This window comes from Sinohyriopsis cumingii, chromosome 17 (genome assembly GCF_028554795.1).
Source record: "Sinohyriopsis cumingii isolate HCF-2022 chromosome 17, ASM2855479v2, whole genome shotgun sequence".
Classification (NCBI taxonomy): domain Eukaryota; kingdom Metazoa; phylum Mollusca; class Bivalvia; order Unionida; family Unionidae; genus Sinohyriopsis; species Sinohyriopsis cumingii.
In genome coordinates, this window is record NC_142977.1 from 108,918,344 (window position 1) to 108,943,766 (window position 25,423).

Consider the following 25,423-nt stretch of genomic DNA (forward strand, 5'->3'; position numbering starts at 1 on the left):
TTGCTGCATGATGCCCAAGTGCTAGACATCACTATACAAACTGTAACACTGCATAAATCGTAGCGATATGACCAAAGAAATTGATAAAGCTATGTTAAAGCTACGTTAAAAATTCAAATCTGCACTGGGCCGAAAAGTCCCGTTCGAATCGTCCCGACCGCACGTAGCGTTTGGGTTGAAAAGATTCCGGAGCCGTCTCAAGCTCGTTTCGTATATATGTAAACAAAACTCTTCTTTCTTGGATAACACAAAAATACCAATGCGGAAGTGGGCGAAGTAAACACACGAAATGGAACTCGGACAGTGCACATTAGAAGGACTGGCTCTAGCTGGGGATGCTGCCCACATTCCTGATAAGATATTCCAACCTTTCATAACCCGCGCTTGTGATGGTTTATTAGACGTGCGGAGCAGAGATGCACTAGCCAGTAATATTTTCATATCTTTCAATCAGTAATCGGTTGTCGATAATGTTTTGAGCTCGTCAAGGTTCATCATACCAAACGAGTCATTGCGGCATGTATAATTGTATTTCAGATTATTATAGAGAATACAATATATTGCAGTGAATTATGACGTACGGGCACTTGATTCGAAGGGAAACTAATGTGTATACTATGTTACAAGTCACACGGGTCATGTAGGCATTTAACTCTGACTATTTCAGTAATGGTTGTCATTTTTTAGAATTTGATTCTTCATACCTTGAAGTGGCAAGTATACACTTTATTTTGATTCGTTTACATCCATATTCCTTTGGAAGGTAATTATTTAGACGCCACGAGAGGTGCATACGGCAAAATCAATGTTAAAGTATGTATACATTTTTGGACAAAATGAACCTACAGGTGCGATCCAGTTCAATCCGGATTGAATGTCGCACGCTGTGATGTCACGATGAAAGCTACGCATATTGATTAACAAATTCGTACTACCTTTTTTTTACCCAAGTTTAGTGCATGGCCACCATTGTAAAAATCCATAGCAATAGATAATTGTTGTCTGGAAGTTTCTTAGTGTTACAGTTGAGTTGCAGAGCATTCAGTGATCAGGATTTAATAGACTTTGGTTAAAGTAAATTAGTGTTAAATTTTAAAAGAACAATTTATATTTAATTTAAAATGAATAAATACACATACATGACCCCTGTGATGTGTACTATAATTGATGAGTGTACACATTAGTTTTCCCCCAAATCAAGTGCCTGTGCTGACCGCAGGGAGAACCTAGGTCACTTTATTGCCATTACCAGTAGGTAACAATATTTAATGAAGGCAATATCATCCAGCTGTCACCTCCTGTGCATAACACGGTCGTGACATCAGATTCATTTGATTTCATAAACATTTTTAGGCTAAATTTATACCTGTATTGACTCAAAAGTAGCAATAAAAATGTTGTAAAGAAAGAGATAGAATTAATTGAGTCTGATTTCCAAATCGTGCTTTTCAGAGGAGGGGAGTTGATGTAAAGTGCAACAAGGACTCCTTTTCGCGAAAAGGATTTGCCATCAGCGAACAGGACAGAGGAGGTTTTTATTAACAGTTTCAGTCTATATTTTTATTTTGCACATGAAATTATTTTGTGTAGTAACTCATTTTACATAGCATTTAATAGGTCCTGTTCACAAAAAGGACTTACCATCTTTGAAAAGAACACCATATGTTCTTATTAACAGTATCAACCAATATATCTATTTCACAAATGAAATTATTTTGTGTAGTAACTAGTTTTACATAGCATATAATATACCTTGTTTAACATAAAGTGTTAAAAAAATCTGTCCTTTTTGCTAAATGGGTTCTTTATGTATTAACTCATTTTACATAATTAGTTTTTCTTTACAATATATAGTATTAATAATGAGTCCTTTTTGCAAAAAGGACTTTCCATCTGCAAAAAGGACCCAGTACATTTTTGCTAACAGTCTAAGTTAATATTTCTATTTCACAAATGAAATTAATTTGTGTATTAACTCATTTTACATATCATTTAATATTTCTTCTTGGCTTGAACTTGGTTATGATGTGATCAGTTTAGGTGAATTCATTCATTAAAATGGCATGACTAGGGTAGATGAAAAGACAGTTCCAAGTATTCTAATTTTCAAGCTTACAAAAGAGCAGTGAAATTCAGTGTTTGTCAAGAAACTAATTGAAGTATAAGCAAGCCTTTATACGTACAAGAAATTCAGCCAAGTATTCAAGCAAAACAAATTAAAACTGCTTCACAATTTAGGCAAATGCATGCCTTAGCATAACTAAATTTAGGATAAGCCATTTCCACTAAACTCAACATAATCTCATGTAGGATATGGTAGGAAATTAATTTTCGTGACTCTTTATATATAAAGACCTACATTTATCTTTGTGTCCCAAACAAGAAGTCATGAGTTAAAAACTTGCAGCAGAATTCCAGGTTTGAAAAAACCCCACCTTTTTCTTAGTATTTCTATGTTCAAACCTTCTTTTAAGCTCGCTTATCCCACATGATTTTATTTTTCTACTTTTTTCTAAATTTGTATCTTGAAAATTTATCACTACCATCCTGGGATGGGAAATAATTAGTTCAAATATAATTTAGTCTTTAGCTATCAAAACCCACCCACTCTGAAACTGCACCTATTTATATTTATATCATCAATTAACAACAGAGCTATTTTCACATTTGTTAGTTACATATTCAAAAGCAACCCTTTGACTATTATAAACACGTGTACTTAGCTAAGAGACATTCTTAGTGTGTGAAATTTGTGACATAAAACAGCCTTGATTTGCATGAACTAGCACGTACACATATTAACTGTTCTAAACTGCTGCAGTATATCTACCTACTTTGTGTACATACATGCACAGTAGATATAGGTCTCCCTTATTATAACACACTTTATTGTAAAATGATCCAAATTTTACCAAGCCATAACAATATGGGTTGAAAGAAAACTAGGTGAAATTTAGTTAAATATTTTAAGTTCCTATAATAATTTATGTACTAATTAACAGTTATAAATTTTTTTAAAGATCATAGTGCAGTGATTGACTACTGACATGCCTGAAATGATGTCACTTTTTATTCTCATGAAAGACCACCCATTGTGCAAAACAAAGTATGGTCTCTCAAGACAGTGGCCTCAAGGCAGGTCAGGACACTATATGATCAAATGATTGTGCTTTGAGAATTTGGTCTATCAAGAGTAGTAGTCTTTCAAGACAGGTTTTACTGTACTTAAAATATATAAAAAGAAATAAAATATGCTTTAAATTGACTCATTTTCTGAGTTTATTTTCTTCTCAAAATAGTGTTCTTTGACAGTATTTAAAAAAGAATTTATGATCTTGTATAAAAAGATTTGGACTTGTTTTATTCATTGAAAGCAATGTTTTCCTAATGTCAGCCAATTACAATTTTCAATGCTGTTCTTACTCCTTTGTCAATTAAAATTCAACCTTAATGTGCAATCCTTTTGAAATCAACCAGAACTGCCATCATTTTGAAACCAAGCAGAACTGATCACATGGTAGTGTGTGCTCATAAAGCTGGGTATGACTGAAAATTCAAAGTGGTATGAGTAACTTAAATATTTCTTTGTTGATTCGAAATATAGCCAGGGCCCATCAGTTTAGGAAAGAATGAGATCAGTTGTGTCCAAAATTCCCAGGAGTAAAAATTTGTACAGTTGCTAATTCTGCATTTTTTATTAATATTTTCATTTTGACATCACCTATTTTCATGCCTGAGGTCCCCCACAAACAAAAAAAATTCTGCACTATTATACAAATAGTCCTTGTAAAATTTTACATTATATTTTAGTGATAATAATTGATATTAAGTTTAAAGCAAACTCAGTGAGCTCAAATCACTATATAGAATTAAAGAAAATAAATCATGTGATGAGTCTTGCATATGTTCAGAATGTCTGTTGTTTAGGGTATGTCAGTTGGACTTGACATTACCAGTATTTTGGTTTATATATTCCATTCTTTATGTAAAAGAAAGGAAGATTGAGGGTCAGAATGAAGAAATAGGAAGATTAATTGCATAGAGATATAGTTGAGTGTTATAGATTTTTTTTTATTAAAATGTAAGGAGTAGATGTTGTTGTGGGGTTTAACGCCATTTTTCAGCACAAGATAGGCTATACATGGCGGCTAGTATTAATGGTGGAGGAAGAACGCAGGAAAACCCAGGAAAGAACCACTGACCCACGAGAAGCTACTGGCAAGCTTTCTCACATACCCACATAGGTTGAACCAGAGACTCGAACCCATGCAGACAGAGGTGAGATGGCAGTGATCTGTAAAGGTGAGTGCTTTAGACCACTCGGCCAGTAAAGAGTAGATATGTGGATTTATTTTAATGACAGGCAAGTAATGAATTGGTCATGTTAGGTACAGCTGTAGGTTTGCTGAGAATTTGCATAATTAACCTCATCATCCATACATGCCAAGTCTCCCAGATTATCCCGTAGTCTATTGATTTTTGTCCCAATCTGTTGGTCTACAGATTTGCCATGAAAAACTACCAGAAATAAAAAATCTGCCTAGGATAGGTATTTCCAGCTTAAACAACATTCAGTAGACTTTTACAACTTTTGTACTCCATCAGTCAAGTGGTTACTGACCTAACAGCCAATCACATTGTGGCTCGTATCATACGCTGATTCTTTTATTGTACACAAGTAAGTTATTTTGCTCATCAGTATTTCAATATTGAGTCATGCATTGTTTATAACAACTTGCAGGCAACCTGACAAGTATAAATCAGTTCTTGGTCTGTCTGGAAATGTGATCATTTTGGTACCATGTTGAAATGTACACTAACAATTTGAAATAAATAAAGATGTCAACAGGTATCCAGGCACTCAGTTACCCACCTGTTGATAATAACCCAGGTAATAAAATGAGCCATAGGGTACCCATTTACTGAATAAAATTTTTCTGCTTGCCCTTGTAAAGGAAGCACTTACTTTGTTTTCAATTTGACAATCCTTTTGATTGAGCCACAAGTACATGTACTTTTTAAGTGCCAAGCAGAGATCTACCTCCAGTAAATAATTGACCTTAATCCCATAGCTTATTTTCCCATATGACAACTCCTTAATTGATTTATGAGTGTGGTACAGTGGCAAGTAACAGAGGATTTTTATTTGATCTTTCCACACAACTGATGTATTTAGTTGAAACATTTATAAATAGATTCCTCAAATTGTAGGATCAAAGAGTTACATAAAAAGCTCAAGCTCAGTCTCTAAAAATGCATGCACATATGACAGTGAGACCAAGGAGAGGGAAACAGATTGTATTTATGATGACTAGACCATGTAAATTTACTAGATGATGATGGAGATTTTTATAATTTTATCAGACAATAAGGATGTATTCTAGGACTTTGTACCAGATGACATTTGGTAGTGATATTTATAGGATGCTATGAACTATAAAAAAATGGACTTGACTTACAAATTTAATTCAATTACCCTTTGTTTGGGTACCACAGTAACCAATCTTTAGGATTGATGGATACCCAGTAGAAGTTTTCTAAAATTTTGACAGCTTTAGAAGAAAAATACATTATCAGAAAAAAAGAAATAAGTTGGCAAGTTTAAGAGTACTTGGTTAGATGAATTTAAATGTGTGCAATGTAGTGAAAAGGGATAAAGCTTTATCTGTTTTGTGAGATTAAGAAAATTAATAGAACCTGAGTAACTATTATTCATTGTTGTTAATTTGCTTAGTTTTGGTTTTGATGTGTACTTTACACTTAAATTTATGACAAAAATTATCATTACACTAATTTCCCTGATTTGGACCCAGTGTCCCTGACTGTGACAGAAAACTTGGCATGCATGATGATCTAAAAAATAATGTAAGGCCCTATCAAAGTGGGTGCTGTTTGAATTTGAGATTTAGCTGCAATAAAACAAGAAAGACAGGAATGAATACTGAAAAATATTTTGAGAAAAATCCAGCAATCTCTCTTTGTAAGGTTCTTCATGATAACAGTTCCTTTTATAAGGTGAGTATGGTTTTCCATTTCGTTAAATAGTTTTATTACATTATTTGCCCATTTAGACAGAAACCTGAAAGTAGTGTATGCATTCCTTCTATCTCTTGTTACAGAAGACTCATCATTCCAGTCGGTGGACTTAGCAGTCCTGAAGGAGGCATATGCTGCAGTCGTCACCTTACTGCTTGAGGCTGCCAAGAATGATGTAGATGGCAACTCGATAAGGTAAGGCTTACATTGCATTAAATTCACAAGGAAATACATGCTATCATTGGTTCTTAAGTCTTATGATCTCCTATATGCTTATTAAAAATGCATAGAATTGTAGCAAAAGAATGTTTTTGCATTATTATTTCCAAGGTCCTTGACACCTTTCATAGCCTCTACCCCTATGACTTTCCTAGGTCATATGCTACCAATGCTTGTTTAGCAATTTAATCATTCATGTATGTGACCAGTCATGGGGGTAGAGGCTCTGATTGGTGATAATCATATTTAGTTGATGTATTAATTAATGCTGATAATCATATTTAGTACATGTATCAATTAATGCTGATAATCATATTTAGTACATGTATCAATACTGATAGTTGTATTTAGTAGATGTATCAATTAATGCTGATAGTTATATTTAATACTTGTGTCAACTACTGCTGATAGTCATATTTAGTACATGTAACAATTAATGCTGATGGTCATATTTAGTACATTATAAATTAATGCTGATAGTTACATTTAGTACATGTATCAGTTAATGCTTATGGTCATATTTAGTACATATATCAATTAATGCTGATAGTTACATTTAGTACATGTATCAATTAATGCTGATAGTTACATTTAGGACATGTATCAATTAATGCTGATGGTCACATTTAGTACATTATAAATTAATGCTGATGGTCATATTTAGTACATATATCAATTAATGCTGATAGTTACATTTAGTACATGTATCAATTAATGCTGATAGTTACATTTAGTACATGTATCAATTAATGCTGATGGTCACATTTAGTACATTATAAATTAATGCTGATGGTCATATTTAGTACATGTATCAATTAATGCTGATATATTTAGTACATTTTAAATTAATGTTGATAGTCATATTTAGAATGTGTGATGTATCAGTTAATGCTATTAGTTGTACTTGGTATATGTATCAGTTAAGTTTTTACTATTGAATAAATATACTGATATATGGCATCAATCATATTGCACCACATTTTATTTATTGTAATATTTGTTTCAAAATCCATTTCCTTTGATACATGCAAAATGGATTTTATTTTAAAACATTGTAAAATACTTTCTTGTTAGAGTTAACATTTTAGTACACTGAGATATCTCCCAAACTTTAATGCATAGACAAATGTGTGTTGCATATTTTTGTTTTGGCAAAGGCCAAATATAATTTTCTGTTCGCTTAAGATTAAAAATCCCTGTTGTGTGACAAATGACATGGAGTTGTATTCAGTCATTGCTATGTGCTATCAGCACAGACATGATTTTGTACTGTGTTTAAGTCACTATCTTGAGGAAATAACTTCTGTAACATTATTTTTGACTTTATCTCTGGGCTTTTTTTGTGTAATTCTAACTATGAATCTTTTGTTTAGTTCTGTTTGTTTACAGTGGATAAACATAGATTAATACTGTGAGGGAGGCAGCTCAGCTTTACTATTGCACAAATTTGTGAGTACTGTATGTCAGTTTGATTTATATTAAAAGACTGTCATCAGTTTATTAACTCTATTTGGCTTCTTAACAGCCATTATTATTAAAATCTAGTATATGAATATTTGTGAGTGTGTGTGTGTGTGTCTCTCTCACTGTTTTTTTTAAAAATCTGAAATATAATTTAAACACACACACACACACACAGAATTAAACTATATTTGGCATTTGACAAAGGAAAAACATGCAACACACATTTGCCTATGCATTAAAGTTTGTGAGATATCTCAGTGTACTAAAATGTACTGTGTATATAAATATAAGGAGATTTTAATTGCTATGCATCAACAGAAGTTGCAAGCACTGGTGTCTTCCACAGCTGACAGTGTTAACCAAAATTTGTTTTCTTCACTATCTTGTGCATTCATTTATGTTATAGTTGATGTTTATGGGCCCCAGTGTTACTGAGTTATCAAGGGAAAGGTTTATAAAAGAAATTTATTCAGGTATGTTTACCATTAAAACTCATAAGTGGAGTCCACCTGCAAACAACATTGTTCCAGATCTGCCATTGCATAATGTGCAGGCAGATCGGGTTTGGTTATGTTTGTTCTACTGATAACGCGTAATGAACTGCATAGAATCATGTTCTATCACATTATACGAAGGTAGATTTGGGTTTGTGCAGTTTGCACTTGAACTTGTAAGCAAGCGCATACAGTATTTAATTTCTTTCCTTTTACTTTTCAGCACTGTCCTAGAAGACTGTAAATTTACCTCAGATAGAATAGACGTATTTAACAAACTTTATACAGTAAGTAATATTTATTACAACAATTATTGCTTCTATAATCACTTTAAAGAAATCATAAAGTACATTGAATTACTTTAAATTCATGGGGTACAAATTTTTGTGGCTTTCGAAAAACAGAGAGAGACACACACACACACTCACAGAGTAAAATCCCTCACAACCAAACCCCTGGCATACTTGAACCCCCACAAGATCAGACTCAAATGTTTTCTTCTTTAATGATTTTTTCCATGTAAACCAAAACCCCATATCTTTAAAAACTGAATATAGATTTCAAATTTAAATTTTACACCAAAACCTCCCTAAAACAACTCACTTCACACGTGCAGTTTCGTTTTAGGTACTTAATTTCTGAAACACAATGCCAGTTTATTTACAGTTAGCACATACTTACTGTTGTAGGCTTATTGGTGAGGAACTGTACCAAAGGGCATATGAACTTAAAACAATAATTGCCATGCATGCTGACACAGATGGCCCCACACAGATTAGGGTAAACAGCAGACTAATCTGAAATCTTTGCACCATAAAAATGAACTACCTTTTAATGTAAATTATTAAGAGCTAAATGTTTGTAGATATACCATTTTAGAAAGATTATGCTTATATGCTTTTCATATAGTTGTAATTGATGCTATTTGTTTGTGTAAAGGATCAATAGAACCAAGTTTGTTGTTTGTTGGGGTTTTGGTTAATTAAATGCCCCGGCATTGTTAACCACGGCATTGTTAACCAGGCATGAGGTCTTGTTTTTGATTCTTTACTGATGGAGATCATGAAAACAGTATTCTAAAAGTCATAGTTACTCAGTTAACTTTCAGAGAAGACAAATAATTACACATATTTAAGTTGCTATGACTTCAGTTGTTTTCATTCACATGTCAAGAAGACACAACAGCCAAGCTTAGTGCTGTAGGATGGAACTATTTTTATAGGATAGAATTAGTATGATCAAAGAGTATGGATTTGTTGTCAACATCAATGTTATAGACACTAGGGGAAAAATTTGGTATAGTAACAACAGCTACAGTTTTAGATATTCTAAAGAAAATGGAATTCTAAAAGAATGAGTTTTAAAACAACAGTGATGCAAGCAAGCATCATTTCAATAGTGCCTGCAGATTTGACAAACTAACTGATGTTGTGTGACATTGACCCAGAGCACATATATAATTTTTGACTGTGATATTCCTATGCAGGTAAATGGTTTTTGTTGGGGGTGTTTTCTCAGTAAAAATTACACAAAGTTAACTGCACAAGAATATGCATTTTCTACCCAAACCACAAACTGCACTTACATACTGTAAGAGCCTTTGTTATTACACATTTTTTGTCGTAATGCATAGCCATGAATCCCATTTCATTCAGTGAGAGTAAAATTATAGATATCATATACAAGACGGTTTCATAATAAAGTTTCTTGATTGAGCATTAGATTTGTAATCCAAGGGTTGCAGGTTTGATCCATCCAAACCAGCCTCAGTCAGAAGTTTGGTATGTCCTTCAGAAAAGGCATCTAGTTTTCATTTCCTCAGCATGGTATAGCCAATAATGTATTAAAAGTGCCATAAAAACCAATAAAATACCCCCATTACTATAAAGATTGGTATTACTATTGTGTCCCAACAATTAAAGTGTCCCAATATATACGGTAAATACTGTAATGTGTTAAAAGTGCCATTAAAACCAACAAGATACCCCCATTACTATAAGACAGTATACTGTATAGCACCTATACACAGCATTATAATGAAGGAATACAGTACATGTTGTTATTTTCAATGAAACCTGACTAGGATTGGTCATCATATTTGACTTTGAAATTGCAGCATTAATAGAATAATATCATGTATGATGTGTCAGCTACTTTTTTAGGTTCTTGGACAGTGTATACAAGTTTGAGACATGCATATTGGGAAAATCATGCCCAGTTTATTACAAATCAAATTACAGCAATAGCGTTATTGATGAAATATCTGAACTTCAGTGCCCACACAATAAGATATATTATAGCATAAATAGTTTATAACAGTGAAAACGTACAGAGTAAAAGTAAATAAAGCTTTTTCATTTGACAAATGACTTATTGGGGGCTGAAACATTTCTAAAAGTCCACTCACCTAGATAGGTGAGTAATAAACATTTTTATTTTATGCTAGAATTAGTGGATTTTGCAATAGAAATAATTTTAAAAATTGACTGGAGTGAATAAGGAAAAATATTCAGTAGACATCAATATCATTGATGGATCAGCCATTTTGTCACTTGCTTGATCTAGTGGTAAGTATGGCCACCATCATTCAAGAGTGCCATGTTCAAATCCCACAAGACTGCTCCAGTGGCCTAGTGGTTAGAGCATCCACCTTGGATGCAGTAGGTCACAGGTTTGAACCCCAGCTGAGTCATACCAAAGACTTATAAAAATGGTACTAACTGCTGCCTTGCTTGGTACTCAGCATCACAAAATTAGTGCTAGAACTGGCCAGCCTGGTGTCAGGATAATGTGGCTGGGTTGGACATCATGCTACATGTCTGCAGCATAATGTCCCAGTGCTAGACATCTGCCACTCTGCAAACATCATAGCAATATGACTGAAAAAACTAAAATCCCACAACATACTCAGACTTTGTTTCTTCAGTTTTTTGGGTTATGTGTGAAAGAACCTTGAAAGAGAATTAAGTTACTACTGATATTTTCCCTGTGAATGTTCACAAAATACAGCTGAACATAAACAGTAAGCAGCGGACATTATTACATTAGATAATTTAAGAAATCACCTTCACTCTGTCATTTCTCTTGCTAGCCAGTACGTTTGAGCATTGAATAAAAAGAAAAATGAGCTTCATCTAATGGTTGAAAAAACTCAAAGCATTTTTATTCTTGGCTTCTGAGTTGTTCACCCACTCAGTGAAATAAATCATTATTTACTAAATGCAAGCAAATATACCAGTAATTACAAATTGAGATGTTTCTTCTCTCCCACTGGTAAAACATTGATTAGTATTAAAGAGAGAGAGAGAGAGAGAGAGAGAGAGAGAGAGAGAGAGAAGCACTTTTATAAGCATGAAAAAGGGAAAAAGACTTCCAGTAGATAGTATGAACCTTACATGAACAAAGTCTCTAAGTTGATTGAACATACTTTTCATTAAATAGAAATGCTGGTCAAGCCCTAATTCAGAACTTGTCAGACTAGGTTGGTGATTAAAAGAAAATTTACTTGCCATTTTGAGTTGGGCAAGTGAATTTTTTCACTGTGCTCATGATTAAAACAAATCTAACTAAATTGAATAAATTTCTCATCACATTATTTGTACATCACATGGTTGAATACAGTCTACTTGATTTTATCCCTGACTTTCATTGAACCATCTATTTTGGTTATGTGATGAATTATAATGTACTGGTTCTTCTCTCCCGTGAAAATACATGTATATATTTGCCCAGTAGTCTCATGTTTCAACTCAGATATCTTCATTTGGATACATAATGTTTAAAATGTTTATACTGTTTATGCATTAATCCGATGCAATTTCCTTTTGGCAATGTCAATTTGATGTATTGCCAGAAAAGTTTTCATGACAGTGGATGAACAGTTACTATAAGTAGGAAGGATTACAGGCTTTCTTACACTCAAACATTCAAATTAGCTGCCTTTATTTCGCACATATGATGCCATCTGATGCACTTACATAGGTACCATATTTTCTGGCCTATAAAATGATACTTTTTGACCAGAAAATCTTAGCTTCATCTTATACTCCGAATTTACTTATATATGGATTATGTCATCCAAATGGCTTTATCATATTTTTTGTATGGAAAATAATTTGTAAAAAATGTTTTATTTTTAGGAAAGAGATCATGTGTAAACAAATATAGGATCCCAAATTGAGTATTTTAAACATTTACATGATCGTCAGTATTAAAAATTAACATAGATCAGATGTAATTGCGCTAAAGCAGCATGCACCGTTAATGCACGTTGTTTGTGATATACGTTGTTAAAATTTAATTACATGTATGTGCTTTAGAATTTACAAGTTAGAAGATGAATAACCATGACAAAGATTTATTCACAATTTTTTTCTTGCACCTAAAAAGTCGAATAATCTGTATGCCCCTTTGAGAGAGAGATAGACAGACAGACAGACAGATGTCTTCTTGATTGTAAATCTGTATTACCTGATGACTGATTTTACTTGTGCACAAGTGCAGTACCACATTCCATTATCAATTAATACCACTAGGTAAGCAATTCCTTCTAATTTTTGTTGCCACTTCCATTATTAAAAGAATCAGATGGCTTTGTAGTGGGATTTACATGCTAATTAAATATGCTATGGCTGTATTCAGTCATTCCAAGATAACACCTGTTTGAGGTCAAGATTCTGCAGACCAGATCAGATTAGTGAGGCTGCCATTAGGGAAATGAGGCTACCCATGTGTATCATGAATACTGTACCATATAGTTAAAGGAAATGCCAGGTGGTTACTATTGTAAATTCCTCAGCCAGAGACATTTTTGAAAACGCCGACAGAACCAACACCAATTTAAAGTACATCTAGCATGAGCAAAGATCAAAAACAATTGCCACCGAAGTACAGGAAGAGTACATGCAATTTAAACAAGATCTTAATTGTTGGGAATGGAGAGGTCATTATACTTGCAAAGAAAATTAGACAACATGCAAAATGGTCATTCTTGGGATTTAACCTAATGGAGACTATAACTATTGTGAATATTTAAACCCTGACGGAGTATGGTATGTATTTTCATAGTTTACATTCACTGTTTCATTTAGTAATGTTTTTCTTTTTGACAAAAGCTTCAGCAACACGGGGGCAATAAGTTTAAAAATAAAAAATCCACGAAGAGCTGGACTTTCTCTCTCTCTCTCTCATATATATATATATATATATATATATATATATATATATATATATATATATATATATATATATATATACATATATATATATATATATATATATATATATATATATATATATATATATATATATATAAAATAAACAACACCAACACGTAGAATGTGTGACCGGTTTCGCTTTAATGCTTCATCAGACTGAATTCAAACTGAACTCAATATCACTGCTTACGTCATTAAATATGTTGTTTCTAAGTGATCAATGAAATAAACAATATGACATAAACAAGATGACGTCATAGCTTACATTTTTAACCTAATTATCTTATACTTTAATGAATAATTTACATGGAGATGTGCATATACAGCAAAGATTAATGATATCTTAATACATAATAATATATAAAACTGGATCTTAAAGATACATATATCTCTACTGATAACTATATATAAAATTTATTACTAACTAGAGATAAACAGTTTTATCAATATTTGTATTATGTATAATGCACACTTATTAGAGATATAGAAAATAAATAAATAGAATAAAAAATATATAAAAATTATATATTAATATAATCTTGACAAATGATAAATAAGTTATCAGAACTCAATTTATATAATAAAAAATATGGTGTGCATAATGCTTACTATCAAGTATTTTATAAATAATTAATCATATTATATTGAGAATTAATTTATAAATTCACTTTCATTTTTAAAGAATTAGTAAACATTTTTATTAATTTAGATTATGCTTTTACTAATTAAGTTTTTCTGCAAAGTAAAATAATATGAAAATATTCTTATCTAATTGTGAACAGGGGACATAATTCAGAAGAAGAAAAAATTATGGAATGTCATATAGTGTTTTTGAATTTAAACCTTTTGGATATACCGTATTAAAATGGTGAATCCAATAGGTTTCCTTTAGCAGACGTTCCATTTCAGAATCAGCTTCAACAATAGGTTGGAAGGAGAAATCTTGCAATGTATGGGAAATTGTGTTAAAATGTGCGGCAACATGAGATGAAAATGATTGATCAATATAATTTTTTATATCTGATCTATGTTTGTTCATACATTTAGATATTTGTTGACTGGTTTGTCAATTGTTTACTAATTCTTTAAAAATGAAAGTGAATTTATAAATTGATTCTCAATATAATATTATTAATTATTTATAAAATACTTGATAGTAAGCGTTATGCACACCATATTTTTTATTATATAAATTGAGTTCTGATAACCTATTTATCATTTGTCAAGATTATATCAATATATATTTTTTATATATTAATTTTTTTAATTTTATTTTTATTTTATTAATTTTTTTCTTCTTTTTTTCTATTTATTTATTTTCTATATCTCTAATAAGTGTGCATTATACATAATACAAATATTGATAAAACTGTTTATCTCTATTTAGTAATACATTATATATATATATATATATATATATATATATATATATATATATATATATATATATATATATATATATATATATATATCAGACCATATTTGAAAAATGTGATGGAATACATATGCACCTTTCTTTCTGTATCTCTCTTCCCCTCCATCCCCACCCTCAGAAAATGCATTTTATTATTAATGATGCAATTTCCCTATTGCTGGTGATTAGAAATAACATACAGTGATACTTTTAATATTTATGAAACCATAAGTTATCATAATTTAATTCCACACAGCATCGTGAGTTTTATCCTATCTGTAATTCAGTACATTTTTGGGTCAGTATCATTATATGTAGCTAAAAGGACATAATACGTTTAAAATACTTCTTGTGAAACAAATTAGGTACTTTTAGTTACATTTCATGATCCTGACTGGAAAGGTTACCGAGTTACAGTTAGGATAAAATTCACAATGCTGTGTGGAATGAAGTGAAAAACACAATCAGAGGTGTTGATCTGGCCTCGTCTTATACTCAGTATCAACTTATATAAGAATGAAGGATGGAAAATTGGCCAAATTTGCTGATTTGACTTATACTTCACATTGACTTATAGGCCAGCAAATACGGTACATGATTCAGGATCAGAAAGTAATATTCCTTTATCTGACACTTGGTTTAGTCTAGTCAAATTTTATTACAATGATCTTCATCAGATATGTAAAAAATTGAGTGGACTGTGTATAGTTTAGTATCAAATTCTGTGGACTGGTTTTAAATACTTTGTATTATTTTTCTTAGGACAGAAAGCCTTATCTACAGATTCTACTGGGCAGGTAGGTACAGCAAAATATAAAATCTCTTGCTTCACACATATTTTTCTAATTGTAGTATTTATCATTTTATCGTTGTAAGGATTAGATTTTTCTTATTGTTTTATTTCTGTAACGATTATATTTCTCATTGTTTTATTGTTTTATTGTTGTAACGATTAGATATTACTTATATTTGTTTTATTGTTGTAATGATTAGATATTTTTCATTGTTTTATTTTTGTAATGGTTAGATATTTTTCATTGTATTATTGTTGTAACGATTAGATATTTCACAGTGTTTTATTGTTGTAATGTATAGATATTTTTCATTGTTTTATTTTTGTAATGATTAGATATTTCTCTTCATTTTATTTTTTTAACAATTAGATATTTCTCATTGTTACAGTGTTGTAAGGATTAGATATTTCTCATTGTTTTATTGTTGTAATGATTAGATAATTCTTATTGTTTTATTGTTGTAATGATTAGATATTTCTTTTCATTTTACTGTTGTAATGATTAGATATTTCACATGGTTTTGTTGTTGTAACGATTAGATAATTAGATATTTCACATTGTTTTATTGTTGTAATGATTAGATATTTCTCATTGTTTTATTGTTGTCATGATTAGATATTTCTCATTGTTTTATTGTTGTAAGGATTAGATATTTCTCATTGTTTTATTGTTGTAACGATTAGATAATTAGATATTTCTCATTGTTTTATTGTTGTAATGATTAGATATTTCTCTGTTTTATTGTTGCAGTGTTTAGGTGTTTCTCATTGTTTTATTGTTGTAAGGATTAGATATTTCTCATTGTTTTATTGTTGTAATGATTAGATAATTAGATATTTCTCATTGTTTTATTGTTGTAATGATTAGATATTTCTCATTGTTTTATTGTTGCAGTGTTTAGGTGTTTCTCATTGTTTTATTGTTGTAATGATTAGATATTTCTTTTCGTTTTACTGTTGTAATGATTAGATATTTCTCATGGTTTTGTTGTTGTAATGATTAGATAATTAGATATTTCTCATTGTTTTATTGTTGTAATGATTAGAAATTTCTCATTGTTTTATTGTTGTAAGGATTAGATATTTCTCATTGTTTTATTGTTGTAAGGATTAGATATTTCTCATTGTTTTATTGTTGTAATGATTAGATAATTCTTATTGTTTTATTGTTGTATTGGTTAGATATTTCTCATTTTTTATTTTTGCAATGATTAGTTGATTAGATATTTCTCATTGTTTTATTTTTGTAATGGTTAGGTAATTAGATATTTCTCATTGTTTTATTGTTGTAATGATTAGATAATTAGATATTTCTCATTGTTTTATTGTTGTAATGATTAGATATTTTGCATTGTTTTGGTTTATATGGAGTAGTTATTTGATGTCACACATTATTGATTAAACCAAAATGCAGCATTTTGTTAATTGATGGACAATTCCTCTTTATTTCAATGACATAAAATTCAAATTAAATATACTTCTCCGCAGTTCATTTTTTTCAGCTGTATTGCAAGAGTCCAGTTCATTGTTGTATTCTTCTGACATAATTACACTCTTGCCTTTCTTATATGCTTGCTGTTTTCAGCTATAATTATTTTTTATTGGTATTTTTCTCTACACTAATTTTGCTAGCAACTGTCGTTCTGATTATGGTTATTGGAAATAAAACTTGAATAGTTTTGCTTTTCGTTTAGGATTGGTGATTCCTGTCCTCATATAGTTGATGTAGACTGGAGGTTGGATTACTATATCAAGGTATGTATCTGATGGAAAATAGAAATAGATCCAGTCTATTCATTTCTTCAGCAGGGAATATTGTAGAATGAAAACTTCAAGTATGATAGATATCACTATTGCTGACTTCAACTATTTTAAGGTCTTGTTTTAAAGTTTTTGAAAGTCATATAATTATTTTCTAAATCAATGGCTGTATCCAATTGCAAATTAAATCATAGAATATTATTGTTTGTCTAAATTTTGTATCCTGATATAGTGTTGTTCAAGTGTCATCTGTATAAGCAGAGTTACAACACCATTCACAGATGAGATACCGCATTCCATAAAACCCTTCTTTCAGACATGGTGCACCACTCTGGTGGCCTAGTAGTTAGAGCGTCAGATGCAGGAGGTTGTGGGTTCGAACCCTGACTGAGTCATACCAAAATTTTATAAAAATGGTACTAGCAGCTGCCTTGCTTGATGCTCAGCATTAAGAGGTTAATGTCAGGGCTGGTCTGCCTGGTGTCAGGATAATGTGACTGGGTGGGACATGATGCTACATGTCTGCGGTATGATGCCCCAGTGCTAGACAACATTATAAACTGTCACACTGCAGCCATCATAGCAATATGACTGAAAAATGGTTAAAACTGTATTAAAAATCTAAATCACACACACACACACACACTTTCAGACTTGATGTAATTCTTAGCTCACATGGCCATCAAGTCCTGCATCCATTGTGCATCCAACATCAGTTGCTATATTAAACATTCTCTCAAAAACCTATGTACCAATTTTGACCAAATTTGGTAGAAATCTTCCTGTTTTATAGTGCTTTTAGATTTTAATAAATGATGGTGACCTGATTATGGCCTCCTTTACTAGAAACAGAAAACCTATAAACAAATTTTTCTCAACAACTGCTGAACAGAATTTAACAAAATCTGGCACGAATCATCCTGATGCAAATGACTTTCCAAGTTGTTCAGATAATGTGAATCCACCATTATGGCCATTGTTACTAAAAATAGACAAAGCTTTAAACTTCTTCTCTTTGTTCAACAGAGTACATGATGTAGAAGCTCCATCACTAAAAAAATAATTTTTTCTTCTTCTGAACTTTGTCCCCTGTTTACAATTAGATAAGAATATTTTCATATTATTTTACTTTGCAGAAAAATCTTGAAATGGCTGCTTAAAAAGTGCTCAATAAAGTTTGACCAAATTTCGCAAGAGGTTTCTGGCATATGGGGATTTCAGATTTGTGCAAATGATGCGAATTCACATTCAAATATGGTCACCATTACTAAAAATAGAAAAACCTTTAATGGACATCACTAAAACTGCTTAATAGAATTTGATCAAATTTGACAGAAAGCATTCAAGCAAAATTTACTTTCAGAACTGTACAATGATGTTGATCTGTGATCAAGTTTAATAGCTGTTACTAAAAATAGAGGGCCCTTTAAACTACTTCTTCTCAAAAACTGCTCAGCATAATTTTACAAAATCGAAAAGAAGGCATCCTGGTGTGAAGTGCTTTCATGTTTTTACAAATGGTGCTGTTCTGCCTTCAGTTGTGACAGCCATTACTAAAATATAGAAAAACCTTTAAATGAATTCTTCTCAAAAACTAGTAAACAGAATTTGACAAAGTTTGGCAAAATTCATCCAGTCAAAAATGGCTTGCAGTTTATTACAAATAATGCCAGTCCATGATGAAAATGCTAAATACGGAGAGACATAACAATGAATGTAAGTCTTGGGACACTCTAAAAGTTGTGATACCCTTAATTATTTAAAAAAATGTCTGGTCTACAAAAGTTGGGACATGAAATCACTAATTTTTTATATGTACTTTAAGTCTTGGGACACCTTAGACATTTTTCTCCCCTTGGTGATTCGCTCATTCTGTGCCACACAACATTATTAAGACCAAACAATAGCAAATTATGGTTGTTTTGGGTTTATCATTGTGATTTATAGATGGGACTGTTATAAATTAATATATATTATTTTTTTAACACAATGGATTTAATTTTCTTCTTATTTCTATATAAAATGCATATAATTTCCTCGTTTGTCATTACCACAATATTGTAGACATGATAATAATAAATTCGTCCATTTTGCTCAGAGTCCAGGTGGCTGAGTGGTCTAAGGCACTTACCTTTATAGATTAATGACATCTCACCTCAGTATGCATGGGTTTGAGTCTTTGGTTTAGCCAACATGGGTATGTGAGAAAACTTGCCATTAGATTCCCATGGGTTGGTGGCTCTTTCCAGGATTTTTTCTCAGGGTTCTTCCCCCACCATTGCAAATAAAGTGTTAAAAGTCAACATCAGGTAATTTTTTTTGCATTGAAAATTTAAATCCTAACTCATTAAAATGTGGCACTGGTATTACAGCAATGAAAATAGTGCCCTGGTATAGTTTGTTAATCACATTTAATTGACCTTATTTACATTATAGTGTCACCTCAGGAACATTGAAGATTTAACTTGCAGTGAATGACGAACATCAGTTGAATTGAATTATTACCCCCACTGCACTAAACTTAATTAATGATGCTAAGAATGTCAGTGAAATCTCAGAAATAGTACTTTGAAAGTCCAATAATATTGCAGTAGTAGTTTGCTTTGACCTTAAGTAAGCACCTGTTGACAGTGACAGCTATAAATCCACTTTAGATTTTAACAGTTAAATGGTTTGGATTAATATTGTGAAACAAATGGGTACTGGCAGTGTTTCCTCTTCACTGAAGCCAATTTCAGGTGTCAAACTTTTAACTGGCTTGGATTGTTGTTAGAAAACAAAAGATGTATTACTATCGGACAAATCCACCATTTTTTTTAATAATTGAAAGGATATGATTGAAACATCCAGCTTGCCAAAATCAATAGAGGAATAAATAGTGTGTTGAAATTAAGATTTGTGTTAAGTCAGAACACGAAACTAAAATGGATTGATGATGATCTAGTCAGATCTTTATTCAGTATTTTAGCCAATACTGTAGTATCATTTATTTTCGTTGGGCTCAATTTTTGTGGTTTTGTACTTAAAAAAAGGCATTTTCGTGGGTACTTAAATTTGTGGTCTGGCACAGTATTAGTAAACCTTGCAACCTCATTAATCAAGCCAATTCATGCTGAATGGATAATTGCAACTCACCTGACAATGAGTGAAAGATCAGACCTAATTTTCAGTGGCTTTGAGAAAGCTGGACTTGTTTAATTCAGCAATTTGGGAATTATTTATCTAAGAAGCATTTGTGAGTACCATGAGACTTGAATGACACGTTGATACATTGGCTTTGTCAAAAAATCTGTGAAGTGTGAGCTTTTAATACTCTGCTGTAATTAGTGTATATACATAGTGTTTAATAATAGTGTTTCAAGAAATAGTTATAGCATTTTACAGGATTGTTGTTCTATCGGATTAAAAATGCATGGATAAAATGAAATGTGCTTTCAGAAGGATTTAAATGTTTCAACAACAGTTGTACTCGAATCAATGATCGATTTGAATAGGTATTAAATTTAATTTTCATATACTGTTATTTTGTATTATTTTTTCTTTCATTTTCAGTATTACTATTATTTGAATACCTCATGCTTTTTCTCTATTTTCTCTCTATCCTTACTTACCTCACATGTCAATTTAAGGCAGTGAGTGTAAAATTACAGTTATCGGATACCTTATAGAACGTGTGGATTGAAACATTATAAAATCAGTTATAATTGCTGGTTCAAAAGGTTAAAATAATAAAGAAAACAAACACATTTAAGAGCTAATATTTAATTACCAGATTACAGAATTAACCTTGATTTATCAAATACTAATAGCTGTCTTAATCTCTGGGAATGAAACACTGAAAGAAGATGGGGGGGGAGGTCATCATCCTACGTGGCTCATTTTTCGTTGGGATTTAAATTCATGGTTTGGGGCAACAGTGAAAACCACAAAAGTTGGTCCCCACGAAAATTGATGATACTACAGTATTATTTTAATTCTTTTAATAAATATGTGATGGTTATGTGAACTTATGATGGTCATATGCTTAATCTATTTTTAAATATTCATGAAACAGTTGTGTCATTTTATATGGATTACTTCACTATATAATGGTCACTTATATTGCTGGAAAGAGGTACCTATTGAGTACATGAAAGCTAATAAAACAGCAATGGACATATAGTAAAAATGTGTTCCAGAAGAATGAGGTATGGTAAAAAGGATGTATAAAGCAAAATCTGCTTTACGCTACATTTAGGAATAAACAAAGATATAAGTTGACATTAAGTATAATATAATAAGTACTGTACAGTATATAGGTATATTTTTGGTCTCACTGTAAGCACTAAGCAACTCGTGAATTGTTAAATCTTTAATTAAATTTATTTTACTTACTGCTGGAGAAATCAGAAAATATACACATGCAAAATAATAAAAATATAAAAGCAGTCATAATAGTTCATTGACATAGTAATTGGACAAGCACTGGTCAGTTCCATGTGGTAATCATGATGATTATGTCTCAGATTTTGTGTGTTGGTAAGTGTTAGTATGCTAAAAAGGTTATATTTTTCATGAATATTAGTCTTGGGACACAAAAAGTAATAATTATTTTTTTGTTATGTCCCAGGACAAATTTATTGTGGTGCATGTATACAACTAATAGCAGAGGAAGAAAATTTCTTTAGAAAGCATCCAACTGACCTGTATTTATTGGTCGACTGCTTTGGATGATCTTGTGACTTAAACAGTGCGATGTTTAAAGAAGAATTACAAACTCATTTATGTCAAGTCTTATCAAACCATTTTCTGTGCAAATCACTCTGTGTTAGTGTATGAATATTTTTTTTGTGTTTATGAAGAATATAGTAAAGTTTGGTTCAGTCTGGTTTGGTGATTGTGACACTACTTTTTAGCATGTGATACATAGTGGCCTCTTTATTTTGTTTGTTGTGGTGGTGGGGGTGGGGGGAACCAGCAGTTCCTTAGGTAGAATCCCCAACCAATGGGAAGCCGCTGGCAAGCATTCTCAGGTACCCACTTTGGCTGAGCCAAGACTCGAACCAGAGATGTCAGTGATCTGTAAAGGGAAGCACCTTAGACTACTTGGCCACCGGGGACTCCAATGAATAGCTAACGGTAACTCCAATGAATGACCACCGAGGACTCCAGTGAATGTTGCAAAGACAGATCAAATGCTTTTAGTTTATTCTGACACAAATTGGTCATTGTTTTACACATAAAAGTAATTGCTGCAGAAACTGATGTTTGCTAAAAATATACGTATATCAGTCAGTTCTATTTCATTGTACGCAGCAACCCAGGTCTATTTTCTCACTCATCCTAAGTGTAACATGTCTGACAGATTTCGACTATTGAAATCTAAATAACAGAGTTGGATAACCATTGATGCCTGCAGTCTTCTGCATGTATGTGATATATATTATGATCATTATGATCATTTCAACATTCAGAGTTGTATCCCATTATCCTTTCAGGGCATTTGGAGTTGTATCCCTTTATTCATTACGGTAGTTGGATTCATTCAGTATTTTTTTTATGTTGAACAGTTTGTGTTGAATCATTAAGACTTTATTATTCTACCATATTTTAGTATATAAAAGTCGTTGTTGTTGTAGAAATCAGAAATGTAAAGTGAAGTATTCAGAGTTGGCAGCGGGGCCCCGAGTGGCCGAGTGGTCTAAAGCACTCTTCGTTACGGATCACTGCCATCTCACCTCTGTCTGCGGCGGTTCGAGTCTAAGATTCAGCCAATGTGGGTATATGAGAAAGCTTGCCAGTAGCTTCTCGAGGGTCGGTGGTTCTTTCCGGGGTTTTCCCGGGTTCTTCCTCCACCATTAATACTGGCCGCCATGTATAGCCTATCGTGTGCTGAAAAATGGCGTTAAACCCCACAACAACAACAACAACAACAGAGTTGGCAGCAAATACATAAATTAAATGGGTCAGGTTTTAAATGTTTCAGATATTGCATGGTCTGGGGAACAATGTTTTGTTTATTGATTCATATTTGTTTTCTCTCAGAACAATCATTTGGAAAAGGTTAACCAAGCAGTCTACTTAATAACTTTGAAGACAGAGGTGAGTTACAGGTTTACTTAATTAATTTTTTTGTATATGCTTCGATCAGAAATATTCATGGAGGATTTAATTAAATTTATTTGGCAGTAGAGTATCCACACACATTAAATTCCCCCACGAAAAATACAATTGAGATTTGGTATTGGGTAAACAATGTAATTCGACAACAGTTCATCCTCATACTCTCTTCCTTTTTGCATCCAGCCATGAAACGTAATGTTCTGTCAATTATAGTTAGCATTATTCAGGCATGTAGGTGACAAGGATAAAGTAATAAGCTTGATAATTATAGTTTATTTTAATTGAATTATTACATTATTTGTTTCAGCAGTAAAGGAAATTATAACCAAGGAAAATTTAATTTGTATCATGGCCAAGACCTGCACCTGAGGAATTGGTGTACAAAATGTCTTTATTAGTTCTCTCAGATCAGCTTGATTGATGACATAATCCTTTAATTTTAGGAGGAAAGAATCATAGCTTTTGTTCTTGTGTTTTTATTATAAGCAAACATTGTTTTCCCTTATGCAAGTAATACTAAAGTTATTATTTCTGTTAGGTCCCAGGCCAGAAGGATTTAAAAGAAGTACAGTTTTCTTGTACACAGGAACAATTACAGGTAGTGTTATTACAATACATGAAGAGATCAAAAGAGATTATTTGTGCCCCATTTCAAAACATTGTAGGTGTATATTGTATTAACATTGTCTACTGTTGATCTGTCTGTCTGTCTAGATTTTATGTTTAGTACAGGTTGCAGTAACTGTGGTAGCTCACTTGGTGGATTATAGCAGACATAATCAAAGGGTTGCTGGTTTTGATTCCTGCTTAGGCCAGTATCAGTCAGTTGTCTCAGTATTTCATGAGCATATTTCTATTTTTGTTTAATTGACTTTACATTATTCATACATTTTTAATCAATTTTTAAAGGGAAAAGAAATTTTATATATATGATACATCAGTGTTTTAACAATTTAGTCATTTGTGCTTGAACTAAACTAAAGTTTGCATATGTAGTATAGGTTTCTTCTTTTGAAATGCATTTAAAGTAGAAGTATGTATTTTCTAAAGGACACACATTTTGACAGGTTGGGTTGACACAGACAGACAAACAGTATGCTAGACAGGCAGAAAGACTGTCCAACATTTATGCAGGCAGTTAAAAGAACTGTTTTGATTACTGATATTTCTTTTCAGGACCTGGTGGGAAAATTAAGAGATGCAACAAAGAGCATGGAGAAAGCTAGTCAGTTATGATTAAAGGAGGAATAGACTCCTTCAAGTGCAATTATTGTGGCAGTTTAAAATTGGAGTCAATATAATATCAACATAATTCATTATGATGCCAGTCTTCAAGCAAGATTCAAGTACTAGGGCTTGTCAATACGTTTGAGTATTGCTTCATATTATTTTAATAATGAATTATAGTATATTCTTATTTTCAAACATAATTTTTTATGATCTTTGATAGTTTCATTTAAATTATGGATGCCTGAAAGATTAATACTGCTGTTTTTCTTGATTTCATACATGATTTTAGATTAGCACATGCAGATACGCTGCTTTCTCTACTTTGCAGCACCAGGGTGAGTTAATTGCCTTCACAAAGTGAAAATTGCAACAACCTGTTATTGACAGTGGGTGAGATGCAGGGCAAAAATGACTTAATAACATGGTTTTGCAGTTGATGTATTTTGTGCCAGTCTGTAAAATAGAAACCAATCAGACTCACTTATATAGGCTTTTCTTCAGGTAAAATACTTGTTTTAAAAAGCACTTGAATTGGAAATTTTGGTAAGGAAATACCCTAGATAAAGTTTTGTTGTAATATTTTTTTCTTCATTTTCATCATATATACATTCATGATCAAAAGATTTTGATGTTTTTATAAACCATTGTTTTGGAGATAATTTAGTAATGAATATTAAATGAAGTAGTCAATTAA

General features: G+C 31.9%; 1 protein-coding gene across 1 annotated transcript; it reads left to right on the plus strand.

Annotated features, from left to right (window-relative positions):
• Nucleotides 1–252: 252 nt before the first annotated feature.
• On the plus strand, nt 253–25,423 carry LOC149779647 (COMM domain-containing protein 3-like). The gene is made up of 8 exons (XM_089940455.1): nt 253–428; nt 6,120–6,231; nt 8,437–8,500; nt 15,606–15,640; nt 17,331–17,391; nt 23,422–23,478; nt 24,038–24,097; nt 24,676–25,423. The coding sequence occupies exons 1-8, from the start codon at nt 290–292 to the stop codon at nt 24,733–24,735; spliced, it is 588 nt and encodes a 195-aa protein (XP_089796581.1). The 5' UTR covers nt 253–289; the 3' UTR covers nt 24,736–25,423.